The sequence below is a fragment of the Moschus berezovskii genome, chromosome 5, assembly GCF_049115385.1.
Source record: "Moschus berezovskii isolate FMDL1 chromosome 5, NW_MosBer_1.0, whole genome shotgun sequence".
NCBI lineage: Eukaryota > Metazoa > Chordata > Mammalia > Artiodactyla > Moschidae > Moschus > Moschus berezovskii.
In genome coordinates this window covers 124818454-124845372 of record NC_142464.1, presented here as the reverse complement: position 1 = coordinate 124845372, position 26919 = coordinate 124818454, and the positions used below count along the sequence as shown (strand labels likewise).

Below are 26919 nucleotides of genomic sequence, written 5' to 3'. Positions count from 1 at the left end.
AGTTGCTGAAGACTCTGTTCGGGACAAACCTGGCCTCCCAGTTTGACGGCCTGTCTTCCCACCCCAGCAAGTCGCAGGGCCGTGCGCAGCGCCTCGGCTCCTCCAGCGCTCGGCCCGGCCTGTACCACTACTGCTTCATGGCGCCGTACACCCACTTCACCCAGGCCTTAGCGGACGCCAGCCTGCGGAATGTGGTGCAGGCAGAGCAGGACCAGGACCCCTCAGGGTAACCTTTTGAGGGCCCCTGGGTTCCAGAGCGCACTCCGTGGCGCTGAAGGCAGGGCCCCCTTCAGAGAAGCGTGTGGTCCAGTGAGAGACGAGGGCCTGGGGGGGTTTTGGTCTCGGCGGGTGGAGCTGGGCTGTGGGACAGGAGAGCTGAGTCGAGACCACTCACGCTGACAGATCAGCAGACCAGGAAGGGGGCGCGTGTGTCCCCGGACCCTGAAGGCGTGTCGCTGCAGTCAGGTTCTGTGTGCTGGTGGCGCTCAGGGCCTGCAGCTCAGGACGCACAGCAGAGCTGGCGTGCAGAGGACTGGTGGGCTGTGTGTTCCCAGCATCGTGGACAGAGGCCTCTGTCCACTTAATTCATGGCTGTGCTAGGCTTCCCCGGGGGTTCAGATGGTAAAGCGTCTGACCACAATGCCGTTCCATCCCTGAGCCAGCAAGATTCCCCCGGAGAAGGCAGTGGCAACCCACTCCAGTCCTTTTGCCTGGAAAATTCCATAGATGGAGAGCTGGTTGCTCTAGTTCATGGGGTCACAAAGAGTTGGACATGACTGAGCGACTTCACTTTCTTTTTTAAGGATGTCTGGAATTGCAGTAGTTTTTTCTTATGGAGTTGTAGTAGTTTCTTAAATTACTGTGAATTATTAGTGCATATTTGAGTTACTACTCTGTAGTAGCAGTAGAATTCCTGGGTTTTCGATACATAGATTTAGAGTATTTTAGGAAAATGTCCATGTTTTGGGCTCTAATTGGTGATATACAGACTTTTTCTAAGTCTCAACACTGCTGCTGCTGCTAAGTTGCTTCATTTGTGTCCAACTCCTCGCAACCCCATAGACGGCAGCCCACCAGGCTCCCCCGTCCCTGGAATCCTCCAGGCAAGAACACTGGAGTGGGTTGCCATTTCCTTCTCCAATGCATGAAAGTGAAAGGTGAAAGTGAAGTTGCTCAGTCGTGTCCTACTCTTCACAACCCCACGGACTGCAGCCTACCAGGCTCCTCCGTCCATGGAATTTTCCAGCCAAGAGTACTGGAGTGGGTTGCCATTGCCTTCTCCGACTAGGGCTCTTTAAATTTTTGTCTAATATGGGATATAAGTAAAACAAGCAACTGTCTAATTACTGTCATTTAATATTACGTTTCTTGAAAAGAAAAGGGTATTTGCTGTAAAAGTTTAAAAAAATCAAGCTATGCCTTCTGAGTCTCTGAGCCTTTCCTGAGCCTGGCCGCCTCCAACCCCTGCCCTCTGGGCTGCGTGAGGGTCTAATGGCAGTAGCGCTGTGGCCCAGGTCTCCTGCTGTGGGTGATGAGCCGTGGTGGTCCGTCCGCCGTAAACTCAGTCCTGTCTGATGGCGTGCTCAGTCACTCGGTTGTGTCCGACTCTTTGCGACTCCATGGACTGTAGCCTACCAGGCCCCTCTGTCCGTGAGATTTTCCAGGCAAGAATACCGGAGCGGGTTGCCATTTCCTTGCCTGACTAATCTTCATTAAAAGAAGAGCTTGATGCCGCTACACTGAGTGGCTGTTGAAGTTCTTTCTGACCCTGAAATGTTTTGTGAGTTGGAGTTAGCTTGACCTGGGGCTAGCTGGGGACACAGGAGAGTATGTAAGGGTGTTCTTTGCTCGCCCTTTTTCCTACCTTGCAGGTGGTTTGATGTCCTCCAGAAAGTGTCGACCCAGCTGAAGACGAACCTCACCAGCGTCACAAAGAACCGAGCAGACAAGGTAACTGGGAGCTCCTCCCAGGTTGCGGGCTGGAAGCGGCTGCCGCTGAAGACTCACTCGGGTGTTCTTTCTTTTCTTCATAGAATGCTATTCATAATCACATTCGCTTGTTCGAGCCTCTCGTTATCAAAGCTTTAAAACAGTACACAACCACGACCTCCGTGCAGTTGCAGAGGCAGGTGCTGGACTTGCTGGCGCAGCTGGTTCAGCTGCGGGTCAACTACTGCCTGCTGGATTCAGACCAGGTGGGACACTTGTGTCTGTGACCTGCCGTACCTGTTCATGACGTAGTGAATGTTAACTGGGAAAGACACTGAAATCTGCCATCAGGAAGTGTGTGTTTCCTTCCCACACCAGCTGCTGCCTCTCCTCTGTCTCACCCACTGGTGGGCGCAGAGGCCTGGCCCACGGAGCCTCGGCGAGCACGGTGCCCTCAGCCAGGCTTTCCAGCCTTTACGCTCCCGCGGTGGTTCCTCCCGTCCACCCACCTGCCCCCACCCCAAGAGTAATTTGAATTTACGGTTTGGGGGGACGTCTGTGCAGAATCCAGAGTGTACTTTTAAACAGCTTATGAGGAATGATTGCCAGTCTCAAGCTGTCCCCTGTTGAACAGGCGTGTGGTCTGTCGGGCAGCGGCTGGCCCCCACGCAGTGGCTGTCTGAGCTGGCCCGAAGGTCTGCACTCGCTTCAGCCCCGTGGGCCCTCACCCCTGCGCCCTGCTCCAGTGCATGCGACTGGAGAGGCAGATCCTTTCATGACATGAGTTCTCTGAAAGCAGGAGTCAGGCCAGCCAAGGTCACCACAGGGAGAGTTGCCTTTGGGGCCTCAGGATGTGACTGTCCCTGTTGGGCTGTGACCGTGGGCGGCTTTCCTGGGCAAGATGGGAAGTGTCCTGAGGTGGAAACGCTGCAGCTCTCCACTTGCTTCTAGACGTCACTGTGTCGTGGGTGCTGTGGCACCGTCACTCTCCTGGGGAAGCTCGACGGAAAGACGACACCGCTTTCCCTGCAGTGGTGCTGGGGGGCCACCTGAGGAGGGGGCCTGGGGGCTTTGTCTGGGCCAGCATTTTCAGCATCCTGCCCTCCATGCTGGTTTTCAGGAGGACGTTCTCCACAGAGCCCTTTTCCTCCTCTGGGGAGACGCTCCCTGGGGATGGTGGTTCTGTTGTCTGGAGGGGGCCCTGGGGAGGGGACGCCCTCATCCGCGGTGGGGTGGCCGTGGCTGAGGGGAGGCAGGCGTGGGACCCGCCGTGGGGCTTCCCGGGAGGAAGTGGGGCCCAGCGTGGGCTGGCTCCACTTGTTGGAGCCCAGCGGGCACCTTTGCGACTCCACATGGAGACCGGCGTTCGGTGGTTAGAGGCCCCTCTCTGCCCAGGTGTTAGGGTTGGTTGTGGTGACGGGCTTTATGAACGGGGTAGAAGAGCAGAGCAGGCCCACGATGTGCCTCAATTCAGGTCGTGGTTTACGGAGCCCCTGCGTGTGTCCCTGTCACGCCGGGGCCAGGAGGAAGCTGGAGATAAGCTCTGAGTGTCAGGGCCGGGAGTGACCATGCCCTCGAAGCTCGACATGGCTGTGAGCAGTCGTGAGTGCGGCCTCCACGCACAGCCACCGCGCCCCCAGCATCCCTCGGAGCCCGGCCCCTGAGCGCTGGTACTGTGGGGAGAAGGTGTGTTCACCTGGACGTCTTGTTCCTAAGCCAGTTCAGGACATCCACACTGCCGGGCTTACCGCAGCCGGACCAGCAGGACCTGCGCTGCGCCTTTTGGGGCCCCCTGGTGGCCTCTGGAGCTTCTCGTTTGTTTCTCCCAGAAGATTACGCCTCAGTTCAGTTCAGTTCAGTTCAGTCGCTCAGTCTTGTCCAACTCTTTGCGACCCCATGAATCACAGCACGCCAGGCCTCCCTGTCCATCACCAACTCCCAGAGTTCACTCAAACTCATGTCCATTGAGTCACCTCAGTGTTCAGTAAATGAGTTTACTGTGGTTTCTGCAAGTGTCTTGAAATTATCTCATCTGACCGTAGAGTACGTTTGAGTTCTTGTATAGAAGCAGGGTTGTCTACTGTCAGGAAACTTGTTAAAAGGTCTGTATAGATGAGTGTCAAGGAAAGTAACCTTGTTTGTACATTTTAGTTACTGATGTGAAAATTGTATTTCCTGCCTGTAGGTGTTTATTGGATTTGTGCTGAAGCAGTTTGAATACATTGAAGTCGGCCAGTTCAGGTAATTGCATTTTGTTACTTTAGATTTCTTGTCCTTGTTACATAATTACATGTAATTCTTTTTTGATTCATTTTATTTTTTTTTTGCCACACCAAGAGGCATGTGGATCTTAGTTCCCCGACCAGGGATTGAACCTGTGTCCCCTGCAGTAAAAGTGTGGTGTCTTAATCACTTCCTGCCAGGGAAGTCCATACATGTAATTCTAGATTTTTAAGATGAGTGTTTACTTCAAAAGATCATTAGGCATTTTTGCCAGGCATTGTTTTTAACGGAAGTCTGATTAACATGCTGTAGATTTTTGTTTCTCTTGAAAATTAATGACTTAAGTATCTCAAGCCTTGTTGAGAGGTAGTTCTTTATCTGACGATTACACGTGCTGTCAGTTTTCATTTCAGATTTCAAAGCATTTAGTTATAATAGTTTTGCTAAATTAAATCTTATTTGAGATAACTAATTTTTTTCTAATCTTACAGAAAGCAGTGTTAGATATGGTTATCTCTAGTAACTTTACCTTGCTAGCCTATAAGGTTTTAATACTTCCTCCTGTAAATGTAACTGAAACTGAAACTCCTTTAGTTTCTGAGCCACTCAGTAGTCAGGGAAGCACCGTGCAGAGGAAGGTGTTCTGAGAGGCCCGTCTGCCCACCTCTCCCCCTGCCCCTGGTCTAGAGGCCCAGGCTCTCGTTCTCGCCGTGTGTCATCCTGACCATGAGATTGGAGGCAAGTCACTTTTTCTCCTTTGGGTGCCAGCTTCTTCAGCGGAAGGGCAAGGGGCAGATGGAGGCGCCCTGGACTGTGGTGATAAGGGTGCCTCCCTCTGGGCCCTCACTGAGCCCTGACAACCACCCGGGCGCCGCAGCGGGCGTGGGGCCTCCACCCCAGAGAGGGACTCGAGAGGAGGGTGACAGGACGGAACCGGGTGCCGAGGCTCTGAGTGCTGCCCCCCATGCTCTCCTGTTTTCTCACACGCACGCTCTCCACTTTGAATCAGGAGTGGTTTGGGGCTGTTAATACGATGATGTTTCTTCATTTTAAAAGGAAGTCTTTGGCTGTTTCTGTTTCTAGGGAGTCGGAGGCAATTATCCCAAACATCTTTTTCTTCCTGGTATTACTGTCTTACGAGCGCTACCACTCAAAACAGATCATCGGGATCCCTAAAATCATCCAGCTCTGTGACGGCATCATGGCCAGCGGGAGGAAGGCGGTGACGCACGGTAACGTGAGGCAGGCCTCTCCCCGGCTCTTTGGTCTGTGCGCTTACACTGCCTCCCTCCGGCTGTGCGTGTGTGTGTGTGTGTGTGTGTGTGTGTGTGTGTGTGCGCACTCTGGCCGGAGGTGTCTGAAGAAAGGAGTGTGATCCGCCTGGGTAAAAACAGCGCACGTGGAGTCTGGCATAAATACTTTTGTCTATCCATGTGAAACAGAGTTTTAAAATCTGGCTTCTGTAAGGCCACTGGGTTTATTGCCCAGTGCCCTGGAAGGTACAGTGTGGCCTTGATTCAGGACCTTCTGTTTTGCCTGGCTGTTTCATAGGAGTTAAAGTGAGGTCCCCGTGTGCTGTCCCGCGGCAGGCAGGACCCCGGGGCCAGGGGTGGGGGTGCGCAGGGCTCGGCTTCTCGCCACCTCCACGCTAGCAAGGTGGCCAGCTTACTGCGGGGCCTCAGTCCAGGCCTCGGCAGAGGAGTCCTGACTGCGCGTGCGCACTGGAGCGTAGGAGCTGAGGGTGCAGGTCTCAGAGGGAGGGGCGACTGAGGCTTCCCAGACCAGAGGGAAGGAAGTTCTTTCTTTGGAAAGAAAGTTGATGGACAGCCAGACCTTACTGTTTTTACTGCGGAGCCTGGTCATCTGTGGGAAACTCAGCCAGTGTGTGTTGAGTGTGATTGTGTGTGTGTGTGTGTGAGACTGTGTGTGTGTGTGAGTGTGATTGTGTGTGTGTGTGAGACAGTGTGTGTGTGTGTGAGACAGTGTGAGTGTGTGTGTGAGACAGTGTGTGTGTGTGTGAGACTGTGTGTGTGTGTGTGTGTGATTGTGTGTGTGAGACAGTGAGTGTGTGTGTGTTTGAGACTGTGTGTGTGAGACTGTATGTGTGAGTGTGTGTGTGAGACTGTGTGTGAGACAGTGTGAGTGTGTGAGGCAGTGTGTGTGTGTGTGAAAGTGTGTGAGGCAGTGTGTGTGTGAGGCAGTGTGTGTGCATGTGAGTGTGTGCATGTATGACTGTGTGTGTGTGTTTGTGAGTGTGAGACTGTGTGTGTGCATGTGTGCGTGTGACACTGTGTGTGTCTGCATGTGAGTGTGTGCGTGTGTGTGAGATAGTGTTTGAGTGTGAGTGTGTGTGTGAGACACTGTGTGAGTGTGTGTGTGTGTGCGTGTGAGTGTGTGTGTGGTGAGACTGTGAGTGTGTGAGAGTGCGTGTGTGTGTGAGACTGTGTATGTGTGAGGCAGTGTGTGAGTGTGTGTGTGTAAAAGTGTGTGAGGCAGTGTGTGTGTGTGAGACTGTGTGAGTGTGTGTGTGTGACTGTGTGCATGAGTGTGTGCGTGTGACACTGTGTGTGTGCATGTGCATGTGCGCGTGTGTGTGTGGTGTGTGACAGTGTTTGAGTGTGAGTGTGTGTGTGTGAGACACATTGTGAGTGTGTGTGAGACTGTGTGTGAGACTGTATGTGTGAGGCAGTGTGTGAGTGTGTGTGTGAGACAGTGTGTGTGTAAAAGTGTGTGAGGCAGTGTGTGTGTGAGACTGTGTGAGTGTGTGTGTGTGACTGTGTGTGCATGAGTGTGTGCATGTGACACTGTGTGTGTGCATGTGCGCGTGTGTGTGTGGTGTGTGACAGTGTTTGAGTGTGAGTGTGTGTGTGTGAGACACATTGTGAGTGTGTGTGAGTGTGTGTGAGACTGTGTGTGAGACACTGTGTGAGTGTGTGAGTGCGTGTGTGTGTGTGAGACAGTGTGTGTATGAGACTGTGTGTGTGACAGTGTGAGTGTGTGAGGCAGTGTGTGTGTGAAAGTGTGTGTGTGAGACTGTGTGTGTGTGCATGTGTGACTGTGAGTGTGAGACTGTGTGTGTTTGTGAGTGTGTGTGTGTGACACTGTGTGTGTGTGTTTGTGAGTGTGAGACTGTGTGTGTGCATGTGTGCGTGTGACACTGTGTGTGTCTGCATGTGAGTGTGTGCGTGTGTGTGACATAGTGTTTGAGTGTGAGTGTGTGTGTGTGACACTGTGTGTGCATGTGAGTGTGCATGTGACACTGTGTGTGCATGTGAATGTGTGCGTGTGTGTGAGACAGTGTTTGAGTGTGTTTGTGTGAGTGTGTGTGAGACTGTGTATGAGATTGTGAGTGTATGTGTGTGAGACTGTGTGAGTGTGTGTGTGACAGTGTGTGCATGTTTGACATAGTGTGTGAATGTGTGTGAGACTGAGTGTGTGTGTGTGTGACAGTGAGTGTGTGCGTGTGAGTGTGTGCGTGAGAGACTGAGGGTGAGAGTGTGGCTCTCGGTAAGTGTGGTGACTCGGCCGGGCTGACGCTCCTCAGTGAAAGGCCTTCCTAGTTTACTCATGAGGGTGTGTTAGGCCAAAGACCTCACTTTGCTGTTTTGAGTAAAGACATGCCTTGAGGGGGAAACCCTTAGTCTAAGGAGAGAGTGAGTTTAATTGCTTGAAACAGTATAGAAGTCTAATATTTTGACTAAGTGTTTTCTGTTGGAAAAGCGTCTGTCCTCTTTTCAGGTGAATTTTTGAGCAGATTGTGCATGAGGTTAGAATGCTGCTCTTTTAGTTAGTCGGAAGGTTTTAGTTTAAATTTGACTTTTGAATTTGTGTCACTTTGTGTCAGAAGTAATGTTATGTCACAGAAGCCCTAGTTTTCGAAAAGATTTCACAGCCTTGTCAAGTGTCAGGGAAGACTCTTGACCTTCCAGGATGGTGTCCAGGTACTTTCACTGCACTCCTGGGTAACCTGAAATTATCCCTTATCAGCAAGTCAGGTGTGGCTCAGAGTTTTCTCTGTTCCTCGGAAATAACCTGGAGGTGTTGGTGCTGTCTTCCGAATGCCTTCTTAGCACCCTTCTGTGCCCACAGCCATACCCGCCCTGCAGCCCATAGTCCACGACCTCTTCGTTTTAAGAGGAACCAATAAGGCTGATGCAGGAAAAGAGCTTGAAACCCAGAAAGAGGTGGTGGTGTCCATGTTACTGAGGCTCATCCAGTACCATCAGGTAAGGGGTGGGGCTGGGGGATGCATTACTGACCCTTCCCTGTCCCTGCAGGAATGGCAGGAAGCGCCCTGTGGCCCTGTCCACTCGTCAGTGAGCATGGCTCTGTGCTAGCCCTGGGCTCTTGGGCAGTGGGGAGACGCTGCAGGCAGAAGGCTTAACAGGGTCTCTCTTTAAGGCCGCACAGCCTGGCCAGCGGTCACAAGTTCAGTCAGGGTGCTGGAGGACCCTTTTCTGAAATGAGGACCAAAAATCAGCCGCGTTGATCACGGTGGGGGAGTTCTGAGTCACTGTGTTTAAAGATCTCTGCCTGAAGTGATTTAAAGACTTGTTTGTATGTGTATTTACCACCGTGTTGATGGAGGACCAGAGTCTTTGCACTGATTTCTGGCTTCGCTTTCCTTCAGGTACATTTGAAATTTCAGATGGTGTGAGGCTGTCTGAAACCTGGCTTTTTAAAGAGCCCTCTTCTGTGGCTGGCGGGGGCCTCACCCTCATGGTTTCAGTAATCCCTGTTATTCTTTGTCTCTGGTCATCAGATTCTCTCATAGAAACACTTTCTCTGTGCGTTCTCGTTTTGCTTAACCTAGATAATATTTAACTAAATACTTAGTGTTGAATTAAATCCCATACAGTTAAGAGTACAACTTCCATTAGACGGTCGGGAGCCAGTGCCTGGCTCTTGGCAGGCATGTGGGCTGGCATCCTGCATGTTCCCAGCCTGGCTGACGGGACAGGGCGGGCTGGCCTTGGTTTGGGAAGACGGGGCGCAGCGCAGTTACCTGCCTTTGCGTAAGTGCCTCTGGGTCCCGGGAAGGGAGAGGCCACTGTGGGAGGAGGCATCCGGGCAGGCTTTCCAGGGAGTGGGCCCCGCCTGGAACGTGGCATTTTATAGACTGAGCTGTAGACTTTCTCTGCGATTAAGCATTTTCAGCTTTGTAGGCTGCCTGGCTCCCGCGTCTCTCCCTGTCTGCTGTCGTGACGGGCGCCATCCTGGCAGCAGGTTCATGGTGGCCCTGTGCTGCAATACCGTGTTTACCAAACAGGCGTTCAGGGGTCTCTGTTTAGGAGGGATCACGACCAAACTGGGGCTCAGCCACGCGAACTCTTCTGAAGTAAACCGTCCTCAGGGGGAGCGGACCTTTGCAGAGAGCGCAGAACAGGGGAAGGTTCACGGGAGCCAGGGGACCCTGTGCAGCGGTCCGGTCGGAGCTGCACTCGTGCTCTGCCCGAGGCCAAGAGGAGCCTGGCTTTCCTGTGGTTGGAGCCTGGGGAGGCCCGAGACGTGACCGCGCTGGGTCTGCCTGGTGTGCACGGCGCCTGGGGAAATGCAGGCCGGGCTCTGAGCATCTAGGCCGTCCCTGCAGGTGCTGGAGATGTTCACGCTGGTCCTGCGGCAGTGCCACAAGGAGAGCGAGGACAGATGGAAGCGGCTGTCTCGGCAGGTGGCCGACGTCATCCTCCCAATGCTGGCCAAGCAGCAGGTGCGTCTCCTTCCCCGTCCCGCCCACGCCTCCCCGGGGGGCAGCTGGGAGCTGTGTGCTCGGGATCGGCGTTACCCGTGCACCCGGGCCAGTGCGCGCCCTGGGTCAGAGACGGCCTGGGTCCCACAGCACCTCGGGGCTGCCTCCTTTCCTGCTCGCCTGCCTTCCTCCTGTTTGCTCTTTGGGGACGGTTTTCTCTTGCCACTTAGAGAGTAGCCTAGCAGTGAGCCATCATTTAGTGAGGATTTCTGTGGTTGAACAATGCAGTCGGTGGGCTCCACCCATGCGGGGTTGAGGGTGGGACACCCTGCCTGGGTGCAGCACTGCCTTTAGAGCCAGTGGCAGGGACGCACCAAAGACGGTCCCTCCAGAGACCATGCCCGCCGCCAGGAGACCGTGCCCGCTGCTGGCAGAGCTCTGGGTGTGAGGCGCTGTGGGTGTCGCCAGCAGGTGCCTGTCAGCTCATCCGGGCCGGCCAACTCGAGAACGAATGCTCTTGGCGCTGCGGTGCCCATGGCTCTTGGCGCTGCGGTGCCCATGGCTCTTGGCACTGACGGGAGCGGGTAGGCCCTGTCTTCACAGGGTCAGCTGCTTGCTCTGTTCTCATCACAGACTGTCATCCCTCCAGTGGGGGCGGGGTCATGGCGTCTGGTAAGAGCGACAGATACACAGGATTTTTTTGCCAGCCAGCACATGACATGTGGCTGCGGGATCTCAACTCCCGACCAGGGATCAAAGCCAGGCTTCAGGCAGCAGGAGGATAGCGTCCCAGCCCCTGGACCACCAGGGAAGTCCTGATAAGACGCAGTTTTAGTGAGTGGGTGGCTCTGCTGTTTTCAGCTGGCCGAGACGTCCATGGCTGCAGGTCCGCGTCTCCAGGGTGGGGCTCCATGAGCTCTGCGCTCCTCTCACCGCAGACACTGAAGAGGTGGCGGGCCGCAGTGTGGGGAGAAGGCCCAGCGTGCCTTCCCCTGCAGTGGCGCTGCGTGCAGGGCAGTTTGCGGGCCAGGGGCACAGCGCGGTGTGCATCCGCACATCCCCCAACGACCACGCCTGCCCTCCTGGCCCAAGAGGATGCTGGAATAGGGCTGGGGACAGACAGCAGAGGACCTGGTGACCGTTTACAGTGTCCAACAAGTGTCGTAGAGGGGGTGACACCCCTGGGGACTTGAAGGAAGTAAGGGGTGACCTGAGCAGATGCCAGGGAAGCTCTCTCTGGGGAGGACGTGGGGGAGCCCTCAGAGGGCTTGGTAGGAAGCGGGGTGGGGTGAACCTGAGAGCTGAACAGGTGGTCAGGGTGGTATGGGTAGCAGAGAGAGCCCCTCACAGCTCAGGACCCGCGTGGACCTGGGCGTGGGTCCGAGGGGCAGGAAGGGGTGCCTGCTGGACACGACGTGGACGCAGATCCAGCTGTGCCGACAGCGTCAGTGGGCGTGAGAGGAAGGGCCAGTCGGGAACCGCCAGGTGATGGCTTAGGGGCCGCCTGGACGGGGCGGGGTTCCACGGGGGCTTGGAGCCTCATCCGGGCGTGTTGGGTTGGGCGAGCAGGAGGTCCTCGAGGAAGCTGAAGCAAGCCCCTGGGGTGCCAGCCTGGAGGTCAGGCTTGAGGGGGCGGGGGCACTGTGGGCCGGGGAGGCGGGGCAGTGGGAGGCAGCCGATCCCCGGGAGGCGTTAGGGGCCCTGCAGACGGATGGAGGGGGGTGGGGGTGGGGGGACCGGAGGAGCAGGCGGCATGGTGTTCTGAAACCTAGGAGAGACTTCCTGCAGATGTGGCCGTGCGCCCTCGTCAGCAGTGACGGGCTCAGTGGCGGGTGAGCGCACTGTGTGTAGACTCAATCTGGACTGTTCTGCATCCTTTAAAAGTAACCTTAGCATTTGGAACCTGTTGCATTGGGAGTTCTTCATTATATTTTTAATGGAAAAAAAAGCAGAGACGTAATACGATTTTCGAAACAACTTAGAAACTCCTCTGCAGGTGTAGGAACGCGGAGGAAGTTAAGAGAATGGCGCTGATTTGCTAACATTGTTTACTCGGTGGTGGGGTGGGGATGGAGGGCAGCTAAAGAACGTGAAGAAAGGCAGAAGACAGAGTGTGTGACACCCGTGGGGTGAACTGTGCATGCGTGAAGAGATGCGGGAGAGGCTGGTCGCCGAAGCGCTGCTGGTGACCGTGTCAGGCCGCACGGTCTCAGCTGATTATTTCTCATACTTGTACTTGTTTGAATTTTTGCAGAAAGCATATTTGGTTTATTTAGTAAAAATCTAAATGAAATGAAAAGATTTCCATTGTGGGAAAAAAATCTAGCTGTTACGGTGTTGTTCTAAAAAATGTTTCCTTGGTTCACTGCTGACATTGAGACGTATGGGAGTTTTGGGGGGTGGGAATGATGGGATGGTCCAGGTCACCGGGCCGTGGTGCGCTCGCGTGAAGGGCAGTGTCGACCTTCTTTCTGCGGGCTTACGGGGAAACGTCTGTGACGTTCACTTGCAACAGGTGCACATTGATTCTCACGAGGCCCTGGGAGTGCTGAACACGTTGTTTGAGGTCTTGGCCCCCTCCTCCCTGCGCCCCGTGGACATGCTTTTACGGAGTATGTTTGTTACCCCAGACACCCTGGTGAGTACCTGCCTCCTGGTGGCATTCTGGGTTCCCCCACCTGGTTCACCTGGAGGCGTCTACGGGACTGGGGGTGGAGAATCTGCCTGTTCCACAGGTTCCCAGATGGCACTGAGGCCGCTGGTCCTGGCCACACTTTGAGAACCAGCGAGATAGGGACTTACGGTGGCTTTATCAAAGCAGGGGGTCTTTGTAACTGATGTTGGCGGTGGGGGAGAGTCCGGCTGTCCTCCTCTTCAGCAGCGCCTTCCCCCCGCTCTGTCCTCAGGCGTCGGTGAGCACCGTCCAGCTGTGGGTGTCAGGCATCCTGGCCATCTTGCGGGTGCTGATTTCCCAGTCGACCGAAGACATTGTCCTGTCACGCATCCAGGAGCTCTCCTTCTCTCCGTACTTAGTCTCCTGTCCGACAATCAGTAGGTTACGAGATGGGGACAGTACTTCAGCACTGGAGGAACACAGTGAAGGGAGACAGACGAAGAATTTGCCGGAAGAAACATTTGCCAGGTACGCTCCACGTCTGGTCCGTGACCTTGGGCTGTCGTGTGGTGTTGGATCCGTAAGACCGACAAGGTGGGTTAAGGAGCTGGTGTGTTCTCTTTGCCCAGCCAGCCTCGTCTCTGGCCCTTGGTCCTGCCTCTCTGCAGGCTCAGTCAGGTCCTGAATCAGACCCTCTGAAGACTGCCCAGAGTAGTCGGTGGGTGCGTTGCCTGCAGAGAATTGGACAACGTAGGAAGACCCACTGAAAAGACCCACTTCGGTTCCTCCGCATTGTGCATGGCCATCCTGACACCGTGGGCAGTGGAACCCCACGCCCTGCCGGGTGGAGCACTCTGCTGCGCTCCCCTCCGCATGCCTGTGTGTACTTGGTCATTCAGTCATGTCCAACTCTGCGATCCTGTGGACTGCAGCGCACCAGGCTCCTCTGTCCATGGGATTCTCCAGATGAGAACATTGGAGCGTGTTGGCATCCCTTTTCCAGGGGATCTTCCTGATCTAGGGGTTGAACCTGCATCTCCTGCATTGCAGCCAGATTCTTTACCACTGAGCCACCTGGGAAGCCCCTTCAGTGTATTTGTGGCGTCAAATTGTGTTTGCCCGTGTCGATTTAGGGAAGCTCCTTGGAGGCCACGCTCATGACTCGGGCACTGTACAGACTTGCTGTTAGACAAGTGTGCCTCCTCCTTTGCTGGACTCGGGATGTGCGCTGAGTTAGAGCTCATAGAGCGTGTCCTGGGAGCTCACTTCCTGCCCGCATTATGGCCGTGTGCCACCCTTGGTTGGCCGTAGGTAGAACTCATCGTGGAGATCAGTCGGGTGAATGTGCACAGCATCCTTTTGTCCCTGTTCAACACGCAGCCTGTGGCTCACGCTGTCACGGTTAGGCGGGTGACTGGAGAGGAGGCTGTATTAACTCCCTCTGGTGGGCATTAGCCCGCTTGGTGGTTGAAAGCTTTGAAGGATACCACAGGTCATTTTGGCCTCCTGACGCTCCTTCAGAGGTGGTGTGGTTGTCCCGTCTTGTTTTAGAGGACAGCGGTGCACAGAGAGGCCAGAGGGATGGGATTGAACACTCCTCTCGTTTCACTGGGCTTCCCTGGCAGCTCAGGCGGCGAAGAATCCACCTGCAGTGCAGGAGACCCGGGTTCAATTCCTGGGTCGGGAAGATCCTCTGGAGAAGGAAATGGCAACCCACTCTAATATTCTTGCCTGGGAAATCCTAAGAACAGAGGAGCCTGGCAGGCTATAGTCCATGAGGTTGCACAGAGTGGGACCCGACTGAGCGACTGACGCGTCACTGTTCTACTTCACTTGCAGTGCACTCTGCCTGTGTCTACTGTGTGTGTTGTGTTCATGGGCGCACTTCCTAGGAGTGACTCTGACGGTCTCCCTTTCTCTGAAGGTTCCTGCTGCAGCTGGTTGGCATCCTTTTAGAGGACATTGTTACAAAGCAGCTGAGAGTGGAAATGAGTGAACAGCAGCACACTTTCTATTGCCAGGAGCTGGGCACACTGCTCATGTGTCTGATCCACATCTTCAAGTCCGGTAGGTGCATCGCACTAGCCTGGCTAGAGCGTCTGTGTTCCCCCTGCCCTACCCGTGCACCCAGCGTGCAGGTGTGCATGGAGCCAGCTCTGCTGTGCCCTGTGTGTGTGTGACAGATGTGTGCTGTGGGAACGTGAATCTGATTCACATGTTGCCTTTATATATGATTGTGAATTTGAAAAGTCATTTCCCGAGAGAGAGAAAGGTGATAAAGTCCCTGCCCTGTAGCAGGTATAGGAAGCAGACTGAGTTTTTTAAGAGGAATGAGCGTTTTCAAAAGCAATAGTCTTGCTAGTTATCGGGTACAGGCATATCTTTGTTTTCTCAGCAAGAAAAGCAACAGGCAGTTCTAATCTCGGGGAACACGAACAGCAGGAAAGTTTGGCCCAGACCCTCAGCGCATCCGGAAGTGTGGGAGTGGGTGCTGTTTGGGTGACGGCCTCTGGTGCGCTTCATTCTGTGGCCACGATGCGTATTTCCACGTCTCAGCTCTTACTATGTTGGCTCTGTTCTCTGGTGGGCTCCTTCCCCACGGCAGAAGGGAGGGCCTCTGACTCGTGGTCTCAGGGCTGCATGAGTCCTCTGAGCCACACCCCAGGGCCAAGGGCGCCTGCAGTCACCCGGGCCAGGCCACCCTGGGCCCACTGAGAGGTTGGACAGCCATCCTTTGCAGGAGGGGGTTACTTTCCAGTAGCGAGGGGAGAAAGGCTATGACAAACCTAGATAGTGTGTTAAAACACTGAGACGTTACTTTGCCGACAAAGGTCCATATACTCAAAGCTATGACTTTTCCAGTAGTCACGTATGGATGTGAGAATTGGACCATAAAGGAAGCTGAGTGCCGAAGAATTGATGGTTTTGGACCGTGGTGCTGGAGAAGACTCTTGAGAGTCCCTTGGACTGCAAGGAGATCAAACCAGTCCATTCTAAAGGAGATCAGTCCTGACTATTCATTGGAAGGACTGATGCTGAAGTTCCAATACTTCACATCCAATACTGATGCAAAGAGCTGACTCATTGGAAAAGACCCTGATTCTGGGAAAGATTAAGGGCAGGAGGAGAAGGTGGTGACAGAGGAGATGGTTGGAGGGCATCACTGACTCAATGGACGTGAGTCTGCGCAAACTCCGGGAGAGGGTAAAGGACAGGGAAGCCTGGCATGCTGCAGTTTATGGGGTTGCAGAGTCGGACACAATTTAGCAGCTGAAGAACAAGCAATGACAGTAAGTGAGGGGAGCGGAGTGGACAGCGCGCCTTGAGGGTCTGCTGCAGTTGCTGGGAGCGCACCAGGGGGGCTCGGAGGCACCCACCAGCCTCCAGCAGAGTGAGAAGCAGCTGCCTGCAGAGGGCGGGGCAGGGCACCTGTAGAATCAGAGAGCCTTCTCTGTTGCGAGATGTTTAATTTGCTTCAGAGTGACATATCCACATGAGTTCACACCCCGCCCGTGTGTATATCACCATAACGCAGAGTAAAGCACGCTCGCAGGTGCGCACCTTTAAAGCAGAAGGTCGTTACCGTCCTCAGCCTTATTCGCTCAGTAGAGACATGCTGAGTCACCCGCCACCGGGCCGGGCCTGGGTGTGCGGTGGTCAGCACAGCTGATGTGGTTCCTGCCTCTGCCATCAGTCTCACGAGTCAGACAGTACACAGACATGCCGCCGCAGGTCCTGGTGTCTCCTGATCAGCAAACAAGACGGTGGCAGGAGCACAGGGTGCGCAGAGCACGGGGCAGGCCACAGAGCTGAGGCCTGGAGAAGAAGGAGCTGGCGCTCTGGAGAGAATTCCTGAGAGGGCCTGGGAGGCGGCAGGACCGAGAGGGATGGGGCGGCATGCCTCCTCAGCTGCGCCGGGTGACTGCGGGCGCCCTTGGCCCTGCGGTGTGGCCAGAGTCTGTGATGATGGCTTGTAGCTTCAAGCCACCTTATTTACTTAACACGGAAACAGTTTTCTTTTTGAGGATCTTCCAATTGAGGCCCCACCGACCCACCACAGTAAGTGCTTAGTTGAGAGGAAAGTAAGCCATTGAAGAATCAGTTGTTTTTCGCATGTTGGTCACTTTTGTGTTTGGCCATCATTTGGTGTGGATCTGACGCCAGTCCACATCAGGGGGCTGCTTTCCACCTTCTCTGGTAAGAGCGGTGCATTCTGCGGCCTTTGCCACTCCCAGGGATTTCTGTGTCAGTCAGGGAGTTCACTCACCTGTTGTTCTAACCTTCTTCCTTTTCTAAGAAACCAGGAACGATACTTTAATAGTGTGTCGCAGTGCCGTCCAGCCCAGCTTCTTGTGTCTGCGCCAACCCAGCTACTCCTGGTTGCACATGGCCCATGGGTTCTGGAAGTGTGGCTGCTGTGGCTGCAGCGCTTTTCTTTGATCTAGTTTTGGTTACTTTGAACGGCCATGTGTGGAGTGGCGTGTGAGCTGCTGTGCGCTGCTCAGGTGCCCTGGCCCGGCACCGGGCGCTCGCATGGGCTTTGCCCTGCTCAGGCGCCCCGGCCCGGCACCGGGCTCTCACGTGGGCTTTGCCCTGCTCAGGCGCCCCGGCCCGGCACCGGGCTCTCACGCGGGCTTTGCCCTGCTCAGGCGCCCGGCCCGGCACCGGGCTCTCACGCGGGCTTTGCCCTGCTCAGGCGCCCGGCCCGGCACCGGGCTCTCACGCGGGCGTTGCCCTGCTCAGGCGCCCTGGCCCGGCACCGGGCTCTCGCGCGGGCGTTGCCCTGCTCAGGCGCCCTGGCCCGGCACCGGGCTATCACGCGGGCGTTGCCCTGCTCAGGCGCCCAGCCCGGCACCGGGCGCTCACGTGGGCTTTGCCCTGCTCAGGCGCCCGGCCCGGCACCGGGTGCTCACGTGGGCTGTGCCCTGCTCAGGCGCCCGGCCCGGCACCGGGAACTCACGTGGGCGTTGCCCTGCTCAGGCGCCCAGCCCGGCACCGGGGCACATGGACTTTGCAGCTCATGTCTTTGGACATTGTTCGGTTGGTCCTCATCGTTCCTTATTTAGCCGCTCAGTCGTGTCTGACTCTGTGACCCGTGGACCGCTGCACTCCAGGCGTCCCTGTCCATCACTACTTATCAGAGCTTGTTCAAACAAGTCCATCGAGTTGGTGATGCCATCCAACCATCTCATCCTGTCGTCCCCTTCTCCTCTTGCCCTCAATCTTTCCCAGCATCAGGGTCTTTTCCGATGAGTCAGTTTTTCACATCAGTTCTCCACATGGCCAAAGTATTGGAGCTTCAGCTTCAGTATCAGTCCTTTTAATGGACTGGTTGGATCTCCTTGCAGTCCAAGGGACTCTCAAGAGTCTTCTCCAGCACCATAGTTCAAAAGCATCAATTCTTTGGCGCTCAGCCTTCTTCATGGTCCAGCTCTCACATCCATACATGACCACTGGAGAAACCATAGCTTTGACTAGGTGGATCTTTGCCAGCAAAGTAATGTCTCTGCTTTTTAATATGCTGTCTAGGTTGGTCATAGCTTTTCTTCCAAGGAGCAAGTGTCTTCAGTCACCATCTGCAGTGATTTTGGAGCCTAAGAAAATAAAGTATGACACTGTTTCCATTTTTTCCCCATCTATTTGCCATGAAGTGATGGGACCGGATGCCATGATCTTAGATTTTTGAATGTTAAATTTTAAGCCAGCTATTTCACTCTCCTCTTTCAGCTTCATCAAGAAGCTCTTTAGTTCCTCTTCACTTTCTGCCATAAGGGTGGTGTCAGCTGCACATCTGAGGTAATTGACATTTCTCCAGGCAATCTTGATTCTGGCTTGTGCTTTATCCAGCCCGGCATTTCACATGATGTACTCTGCATCATCATTTAGGACTTGAAATAGCTCAACTGGAGTTCCATCACCTCCACCAGCTTTGTTCATAGTGATGCTTCCTAAGGCCCACTTGACTTTGCATTCTAAGCTGTCTGGCTCTAGGTGAGTGATCACCATCATGGTTATTTGGTTCGTTAGGATCGTCTTCGTACAGTTCTTCTGTGTATTCTTGCCACCTCTTCTTAGCATCTTTTGTTTTCTTTAGGTTCATACCGATTCTGTTCTTTATTGTGCCCATTCCCTTGGTATGTCTAATTTTCTTGAAGAGATCTCTGGTCTTTCCTGTTCTATTGTTTTCCTCTATTTCTTTGCACTGATGGCTGAGGAAGGCTTTCTTATCTCTCCTTGCTATTCTTTGGAACTCGACATTCGACTGGGGGTATCTTTCCTTTTCTCCTTTGCCTTTCACTTCTCTTCTTTTCTCAGCTATTTATAAGACCTCCTCAGACAACCATTTTGCCTTTTTGCCTTTTTTTCTTCTTGGGGATGGTTTTGATCACCGTGTACTGTCAGTATTTGTAAATAAGAGGTGATGAGTGTATACAAACGTCTTGTTCCTAGCTCTTCGTGTATTTTTTTATTTCTTTATTTTAATTGAAGGCTAATTACTTTACAATATTGTATTGGTTTTGCCATACATTGACATGAATCCGCCCCGGGTGTACATGTGTTCCCCATCCTGAACCCCCCTCCCACCTCCCTCCCCATATCATCCCTCTTGGTCATCCCCGTGCACCAGCCCCAAGCACCCTGTCTCATGCTTCGAACCTGGACTGGCGATTCGTTTCACATATGATAATATACATGTTTCAATGCCATTCTCCACAATCATCCCACCCTCGCCCTCTCCCAGAGTCCAAAAGACTGTCCTATACATCTGTGTCTCTTTGGCTGTCTTGCATACAGGGTTATAATTACCATCTTTCTAAATTGCATATATATGCATTAGTATACTGTATTGGTGTTTTTCTTTCTGGCTTACTTCACTCTGTATAATAGGCTCCAGTTTCATCCACCTCATTAGAACTGATTCAAATGTACTCTTTTTAACGGCTGAGCAATATTACATTGTGTATATGTACCACAGCTTTCTTATCCATTCGTCTGCAGATGGACATCTCGGTTGCTTCCATGTCCCGGCTATTATAAACAGTGCTGCAATGAACATTGGAGTACACGTGTCTCTTTCGATTCTGGTTTCCTCAGTGTGTGTGCCCAGCAGTGGGATTGCTGGGTCGTATGGCAGTTCTATTTCCAGTTTTTTGAGGAATCTCCGCACTGTTCTCCATAGTGGCTGTACTAGTTTGTATTCCCACCAACAGTGTAAGAGGGTTCCCTTTTCTCCACACCCTCTCCAGCATTTATTGCTTGTAGACTTTTGGATAGCAGCCATTCTGATTGGCGTGAAATGGTACCTCATTGTGGTTTGATTTGCATTTCTCTGATTATGAGTGATATTGAGCATCTTTTCATGTGTTTGTTAGCCATCTGTATGTCTTCTTTGGAGAAATGTCTGTTTATTTCTTTGGCCCATTTTTTGATTGGGTTGTTTATTTTTCTGGAATTGAGCTGCAGGAGCTGTCCTCGTGTATTTTGATGCCATTTCTTTTAAGCACACTAGGGGGCAGAATTACTGTGTTGATTGGTTTGGAAATAAATCATTTTGTACTTTTGTGTAAATAAGGTGCCTTTAGCATCTAAGGGCTTCCCTGGTGGTTCAGATGGTAAAGTGTCTGCCTACAATGCGGGAGACCTGGGTTCAATCCCTGGGTCGGGAAGATCTCCTGAAGAAGGAAATGGCAACCCACTCCAGTACTCTTGCCTGGAAAATCCCATGGACGGAGGAGCCTGGTAGGCTACAATCCATGAGGTTGCAAAGAGTCGGACACGACTGAGCGACTTCACTTTCACTTTAGCATCTAAAGTTGGTAATTTTTGTTTTTGCATTGCTTAAACAATGACAGTAATTTCACCCCTGCACTGAACATTGAAACCTTTGAATTTGCCCGTTTCAGGTGTTATTTCTCAAAATAGGAACCGGTTTGAGTAACGGCCTCATGTTCTCACTTTGTTACCCCTCATGTTGGAGGAGGGTTATGAACCCCACAGTCTTTGGCCTGTGTCGGTTTCCATCTGGCGCAAATAGACAAGAAGGCACCTGGTCTCCACTTTACAAACGCTAGGAAACCGGCTGCCCAGATGGAAGCAGGGGGAGCCGGCGGCGGGCTGACAGTGTCCATTGCTTTGCCACGGGCAGGGCTGGGTCTGGCCTGTGGCCACCGTGAGGCTCCCTGCTGCTCACCGTGTCATCCAGTCACCCCATCGCCTGCCCTTTCCTACTGCCCTCCAGATGCCTGCCCAGCCGCAGGCAGCATTCCTGGCCCCCTCGCTGCCTTCCTGCAGGCAGAGCTCTCTTCCTGGTGTTTTCAAAAGGGCCTATGTTCCCCTGTATGTGTGGGCCAAAGTAGCATTTCTACTTTGTGGAGAAAGTCGTGTCCTCAGGTCCCTGGGGTGGGTGCGTCTGGGGCAGGGTGGGGAGATGGCATGTGGAGCTGGCTTCATGTCTATCCCGAGGTGGGCTAGAAGAAAGCGTGAATCCACTCTCCCCTGGGGGAGATCTTCCGGGCCCTAAGGAGGATGCTGTGGGGAAGCTGGAACAGAGCCTGCCTGGGTCTGCTGCTGATGTGCGGGGCTGAGCATGGGTGCCTGCCTGCCTGGCCACCCTACCCGGTGGTCGTGCCATGGTGGGTGTGGGGGACAACCTGGCCCTCAGCTCGCTGGAGCCTTCAGGACGGCTACGCCCTGCCCAGCTGCAGGGCTGTGTCTCGGGCTGTCCTGGCTGCAGTGACCTGACTGCAGGCCACGTGGGGACAGCTGTCCTTTTTGTTGGGCTGCGTCCACTGTCGGCACCAGCGAGGCTTCCTGTTCAGAGACCCGGGAGAGCCTGGTCTCTCTGGGGAGGAGGGGACGGTGGGGCGCTCGCTTCCGTGGCCGCTCGGTTAAGGAAGTGAATTGTCAGGCTGGAGTTTCCTAAGTGTCAGGTGCCTTGATCATGTGAGTGTAGGAAGGAGCCCTGTGTGTACCCCTTTGCTGTGAAAGCTTCACATGGCTGTGAAGCGTTGGGCCGCAGGGAGCAGCACAGACGTGTCCCGTAATCCGCTCTGTTCTGGGTTGTTTTCAGGGATGTTCCGGAGGATCACCACAGCTGCCTCGAGGCTCCTGAGGGATGGCGCGGACGGCAGCTTCTACAGCCTGGAGAGCCTGAACGCGTGGGTGCGCGCCATGGTCCCCACGCACCCGGGCCTGGTGCTGCTCTGGTGCCAGATCCTGCTGCTCATCAGCCACACCGACTACCGCTGGTGGGCAGAGGTGCAGCAGACCCCCAAGTACGTGCGCTTCCCCCTTCAGGCCCGCCCGGCTCCTGTGTGCGGCTCGCAGCAGCCCGAGCTCGGCCCGGTTCTTCCCGTGCCTCTTTCTTTCCTGGACACCATCGCAGGGAAATGTGGTTTGACTGCAGGCATTCAAAACAGCCGCCGCTTTTCACATGTGATTTCCTTGACAAGCTCTTTGACACTGTTCCATCTTATGGGCCGTTCTTGTCATGTGTCCCTCCTGCTGGGTTCTTGTTCTTAAATTGGTTCCAGAGCCAGACATGTTGCAACGTCTTAACTTTGTTATACATTCAATGTGGTTCTGGTTATTCTTAGATAATGCAGTCATTATTTAGCAGCGTTTCAAAACTACCTTATTTTTTGTCGTTCAGAAAGATTTACGAAGTATGTGATTGTGGGTGGCCCTCTTTATGTAAAAAGTTTTCAGGTCTGACTGTCTGATTTTAGGCCCCGCTTGCCCAGCCGTGTGTGCCTATGTGGAGATAAAAGCTTTGATCACTGCCCCTCCCCGCCCCCGCCCAAAACTGAGTCCCCAGGGCAGTGTTTCTGGAAAACTCAAGAGCCCCGCCAAGGAGAGAAAGCTCTGGAAACAGGAGGCTGCAGGGCTGAGGTCAGCCCCCCTCTGCTCGGCGTGAGAATGTGCCAGCGGGCCACGCTCTCAGGTGCCTGACCGCCCTGTGCGGTGTGCTGTGGGGTATGCGGTGGAGGAGGCAGTGTTTCCGGCCCTCCACGTGCTCACGGTGAGCTGGGGGAGCAGAGCAGTGAGTGTCTGACCTGCTTAGAGGACAGTTTAAGCCCGCCGTGGTGGCTTCAGTACCGTAAGAGTCTGGAACAGAAAGTCAGAGTCTCTTCCTTGAGTCGCCTGGGAGGCTCGTTCAGATCAGATTCTATTCACCCAGAGGGTGGGGCCCAGAACTCTGCATTTCTGCCTGGCTCCTGAGGCTGCCGGTGTCTGGTCTGAGGGGCCACCGAGGCCCTGTGGTGGGTGCTCTCTCCCTTCTGTCCACCTGCCCAGCGCCCATGGATACTCACAGCGCACTCAGGTCCCGCCCCAGCTACTTCTGCCTGGTATGACGGGGAGGACGTGGTGAGACTCCCCAGACTCGTCCTGGGGAGACGGCAAGAACCCAAGAGGCTGGCACCCCAATTCCTGAGCACCTGGCCGTCAGGTCCAACAGTGTGCGTGATCCTTGGAACAAGCCCTCGTTGCTCTGTGCTTTTGGTTATGAGTAGTTTTTAGGGGAGACACCTGCCGAGGCATTTAGGGGTGCAGTCTCTTGACCTGCAGATGAATCTTGGATGGTGCAGGCCCCCATAACTACATGTGTATGCGTAGAGTTTGTGCGTGTGTAGGGTGAGTGTGTGTGCACGCGTGTGTGCCTGAGCACAAAAGTGGCGACTTAATAGTAGTTGAATCTAGGTGAAGAGTATGTGACTGTTAATTGAGTTATTCTTTCAGTTTTTCTGTTGGCTTGAAATTTTTCAAAGTAGAAGTGAAGGTTTTAAAAAAGATGGGCGAGGGCCTTTAGAGAGCAGCTCCAAACAGTGGTCAGGAGGAGGTCGGCTCTGGAGGGAAGCAGAGCAACAGGAAACGGCAGCACGAGAGCATTTCCGGGTGAGAGGCCGAAGGGCATGGGCCATGCCTCGTGAAACAGAGCGTTACCTAGAGTTAGCCAGAGTGGATGGGCTTTGGGGCACAGACCTCAGCTTTGTGATACTGATTTAGTTTTTGCAGATTTTTACAGTCGAACTTAAATTCCTGGTTTCTCTCCATTTGTTAGCAGACACAGGAAGGTCGTCCATCCTGGGTTCTTAGCTCAGTCACCGCTTCCTCAGGAAAGCGTCTTCATTTCTCTTTGATTGGTGAAGTCTCACACTATCTGCTCTCACTCCAGCCTGTGCCTCTTTTTTGTGGCATGTGTTGAGACTGTAATTTGATATTTATTTGCGTGACAATTTGGTTTCCATCTCTCTCTCCCTTTCGAATGTAATCCCCACAAGGGCCCTCATTGTATTTCCAGCACAAACATGAGTTAGTGATTTAATTACCTTGATAATAGAAGCAATAATACTACACTGGTAAACCCCTTTTTATGTACAGATCACCAAGTGGCAGAAGATCACTTTTATGTATATAGCACCAAGTGCCAGGTATTGTTCTAAGGGCTTCCTGTTATAATAAGTTATTAAAACCTCGAGTAATGCGTGTACATTACAGACGAGAAAACTTCTTTTCCCTGAGAAGTTAAGTAACTTGCCAACGGTCACAAGTTAACATAACTGTGTGCACATGTGATCCCCCAGCTTGTTTATTTTCACCTGTTATAGCTTAAACTGTCGTATTAGTGTGCGTTCATTTCTAGGCTCTGTGTTTGGGTTTAGGTCAGTGCCATGTTGCTTTGATTACTGTAGGTCTGTAGTGTAGTTTAAAATCAGGGAGCTGATACCTCCAGTTTTGTTCTTTCTCAAGCTTGTGTTGACTCTTCAGAATCTTTTACAGGTTCTGTGTGAATTTTAGAAATTTTTGTTCGAGTTCTGTGAAAAATGCCACTGGAATTTGGATAGGGACTGCAGTGAATTTATAGATTGCTTTGTGTGTTATGGGCATTTTAACAATATTGTTGTTGTTATTTAGTCATTCAGTTGTGTCTAACTCTATGGGACCCCCATGGACTATAGTCCGCCAGGCTCCTCTGTCCATGGGATTTCCCAGGCAGGAATACTGGAGTAGGTTGCCATTTCCTTTTCTGGGGGATATTTCTGACTTAGGGATTGAACCTGAGTCTCCTTCCTTGCAGGTGGGCTCTTTGCTTTGAGCCACCTGGGAAACCCTTTAACTATTAATTCTTCTGATCCGTGAGCGAGGGCTCTCTCTCCACTTGTTTGTGTCTTCTTTAGTTTCTCTCATCAGAGTCTCAGAGTTTCACCTCCTTGGTTAAATTTATTCCTATTTTATTATTTTTGATAAATTGTTAATGGGATTTCATTAATTTCTCTTTCTGATAGTTTGTTATTGGTGTATAAAAGTGCCACAGATTTCTGTGTACAGGAAGTCCCCTACACACAGGCCTTCAAGTCGTGCGCTTTCAGAGATGCAAGCGTGCGTTCACGTGTTCAGTCACATGAGGCTCATGTGTCTGGTGTGCAGGTCACATGCGCGCATCATCTGCAGGCGGTTATGCTTTTGTGTACTGTGTGGTACTGTGTAGGGTCCAGCAGAGTAGGATCTTTATTTCAAGACCAGGATGTCATCCATGACGAGAGAAGAAAAGCCACTACCCAGACATCACTAGATGGTTTTTTTAAGGGAGTAGATGTAATTGAATCCAGCAAGGAACTGGGCCCTGTGCCACCTGTGTCAGGATGAGTGACACTCCATCTCGTCCTCCGTCCCCTCTTGCTGACGATCATTCCACCGCACCGTCTCCCACGCCCTCTCCCTCTCCAGTCAGTAACTTTCCTGGCCTGTCCACTCAGGGCCAAGCCCTGTGTGTCAGCTGTTGTACTGGACTTTTCAAGGTACTGTACTGTAAGATTTCTTTATTTTTTGTGTGTTTTTTAATGTGTTATTTGTGTGAAAGGTATTTATAAACCTATTACAATACAATGGGCTTACAGAGCTGATTGTGTTAGTTGAGTACTTAGGCCAACTTGGTTGTGGACTTAGGAATGCACCCTTAGAGCAGAACTCACTCATCCATAGGGGACTCAGTGTATTGATTTTGTATGCTGAAGTTTTCCTGAACTCATTTATTACTTCTGACAGGTTTTTAGTGGACTCCTTAGGATTTTCTAAGTGTAGTATCATGTCACTTGCAAGTAGTGAAAGTTATACTTCTTTCTGACTTGAATGCCTTTTATTTCTTTTTCTTGCCTAATTGTCAGGGCTGGGACGTCCAGTACGGTGTTGAATAAAAGCGGTGAGAGCCGGCGCCCTTGTCTTATTCCTGATCTAAGGAAGGGCTTTCAGCTCTTCACCGTTGTATGATGCTAGCTGTAGGCTCGCCACACGTGGCCTTTATTATGTTGATGTATGGTCTCTCTGTCCCCATCTTACTGAGAGGTGTTTTTTTTATCATAAATGTTGAACTTTGTTAAGTGCTTCTTCTGCATCCATTGAGATGATCATATATTTTTATTCTTCCGTTTTGTTAACATGATGTATTGGTTGATTTACGGATGTTGAACCATCCTTGGCATCTCTAGAATAAATGCCACTTATCGTGATATGGGATCTTTCTAATGTCGTGTTGCATTCGGTTTGCTGGTATCTTGTTGAAGGTGTTTGCATCTGTCTTCATTAAGGATGTTGCCGTGTCATTTTCCTTTCTTGTTAGTGTCCCTATCTGGTTGTTATGATGTGTGTCCATTTCCAAAAGGTGAAAGTGAATTACTAGAGTTTGGGATACAGAGTAGTGCAAGCCATTGTTTTTTTTTCATCTGTATACTCTGCAGATACAGTGCTGCTTCATCAAGTTTGTTGCCAAGGTTCTGTGCACAGCCCAGTACACGCCAGCTCTCAGATGAGCCCGGGCTCCCAGGCCGCGCATCCTGGAGACCCCTGTGGCTGCCACAGTGGGGTCTGCTCTGCTCTGCTCCTTATTCGGGGGCCGCCTCATCATGGCCTCATCCTTTGCTTTCTGCTGTCAGGTGGACTGTTCAGGTCCGGCACATGCAGTCATCTTTTATTTGGGAAGGTCGTTCGCTGTCAAGAGCTGGCAGCATCTGTCTTGGGTGCTTGCCCTCCTACAAACTGGGACCAAATTTGGGTTGACATTGGACCTTCTTTGTGTCTACCGCTAGTGTTTGAATTGCACGTTCTCCCCTCCACCTTCAGAGGCTCTTTCCCTTACGGCTATACCATGGCGGAACACAGAGTTGCAGCTTGAATGTAGGTCGTGTTGGGGCTGGCAGGAGGACTGACTGAGAAGGAAGGGTTGCTGTTGGCATAGAACTCGCGGAGCAGTGGGTGCTCTTCTGTGCCCAGTGAGGTCAGGTCGCCCACCACAAGCCAGGCTCGGGACTGTGCTGCCACGTCAGGAGATCCCGTGTCCGGAGCCGCCACCCCTCCCCCGTGCTCCCTCGGGGCCTGCCGCTCCGGAGCGTCTTCTGTCTCTGCATGTAGCCTGTTGCAGGATGCCTTCTGAAGGGGAGCCCGCGGTCTGTGCCCTCTGAGTCTGGCTTCT

The 26919-nt window shown here is 52.9% G+C and overlaps 1 protein-coding gene across 2 annotated transcripts in view; it reads left to right on the top strand.

Moving 5' to 3' along the window:
• Positions 1-26919, top strand: part of HTT (huntingtin) — a 132395-nt gene that overhangs the window by 76610 nt on the left and 28866 nt on the right. For both annotated transcript variants that reach the window (XM_055435305.2, XM_055435304.2), the window contains 11 exons: positions 3-226; positions 1872-1950; positions 2034-2195; positions 4115-4170; positions 5236-5384; positions 8242-8378; positions 9743-9859; positions 12354-12476; positions 12745-12980; positions 14377-14519; positions 21523-21727. In XM_055435305.2, coding sequence (XP_055291280.2) covers positions 3-226; positions 1872-1950; positions 2034-2195; positions 4115-4170; positions 5236-5384; positions 8242-8378; positions 9743-9859; positions 12354-12476; positions 12745-12980; positions 14377-14519; positions 21523-21727 — 1631 coding nt within the window. The remainder of the gene's footprint in view (positions 1-2; positions 227-1871; positions 1951-2033; positions 2196-4114; positions 4171-5235; positions 5385-8241; positions 8379-9742; positions 9860-12353; positions 12477-12744; positions 12981-14376; positions 14520-21522; positions 21728-26919) is intronic.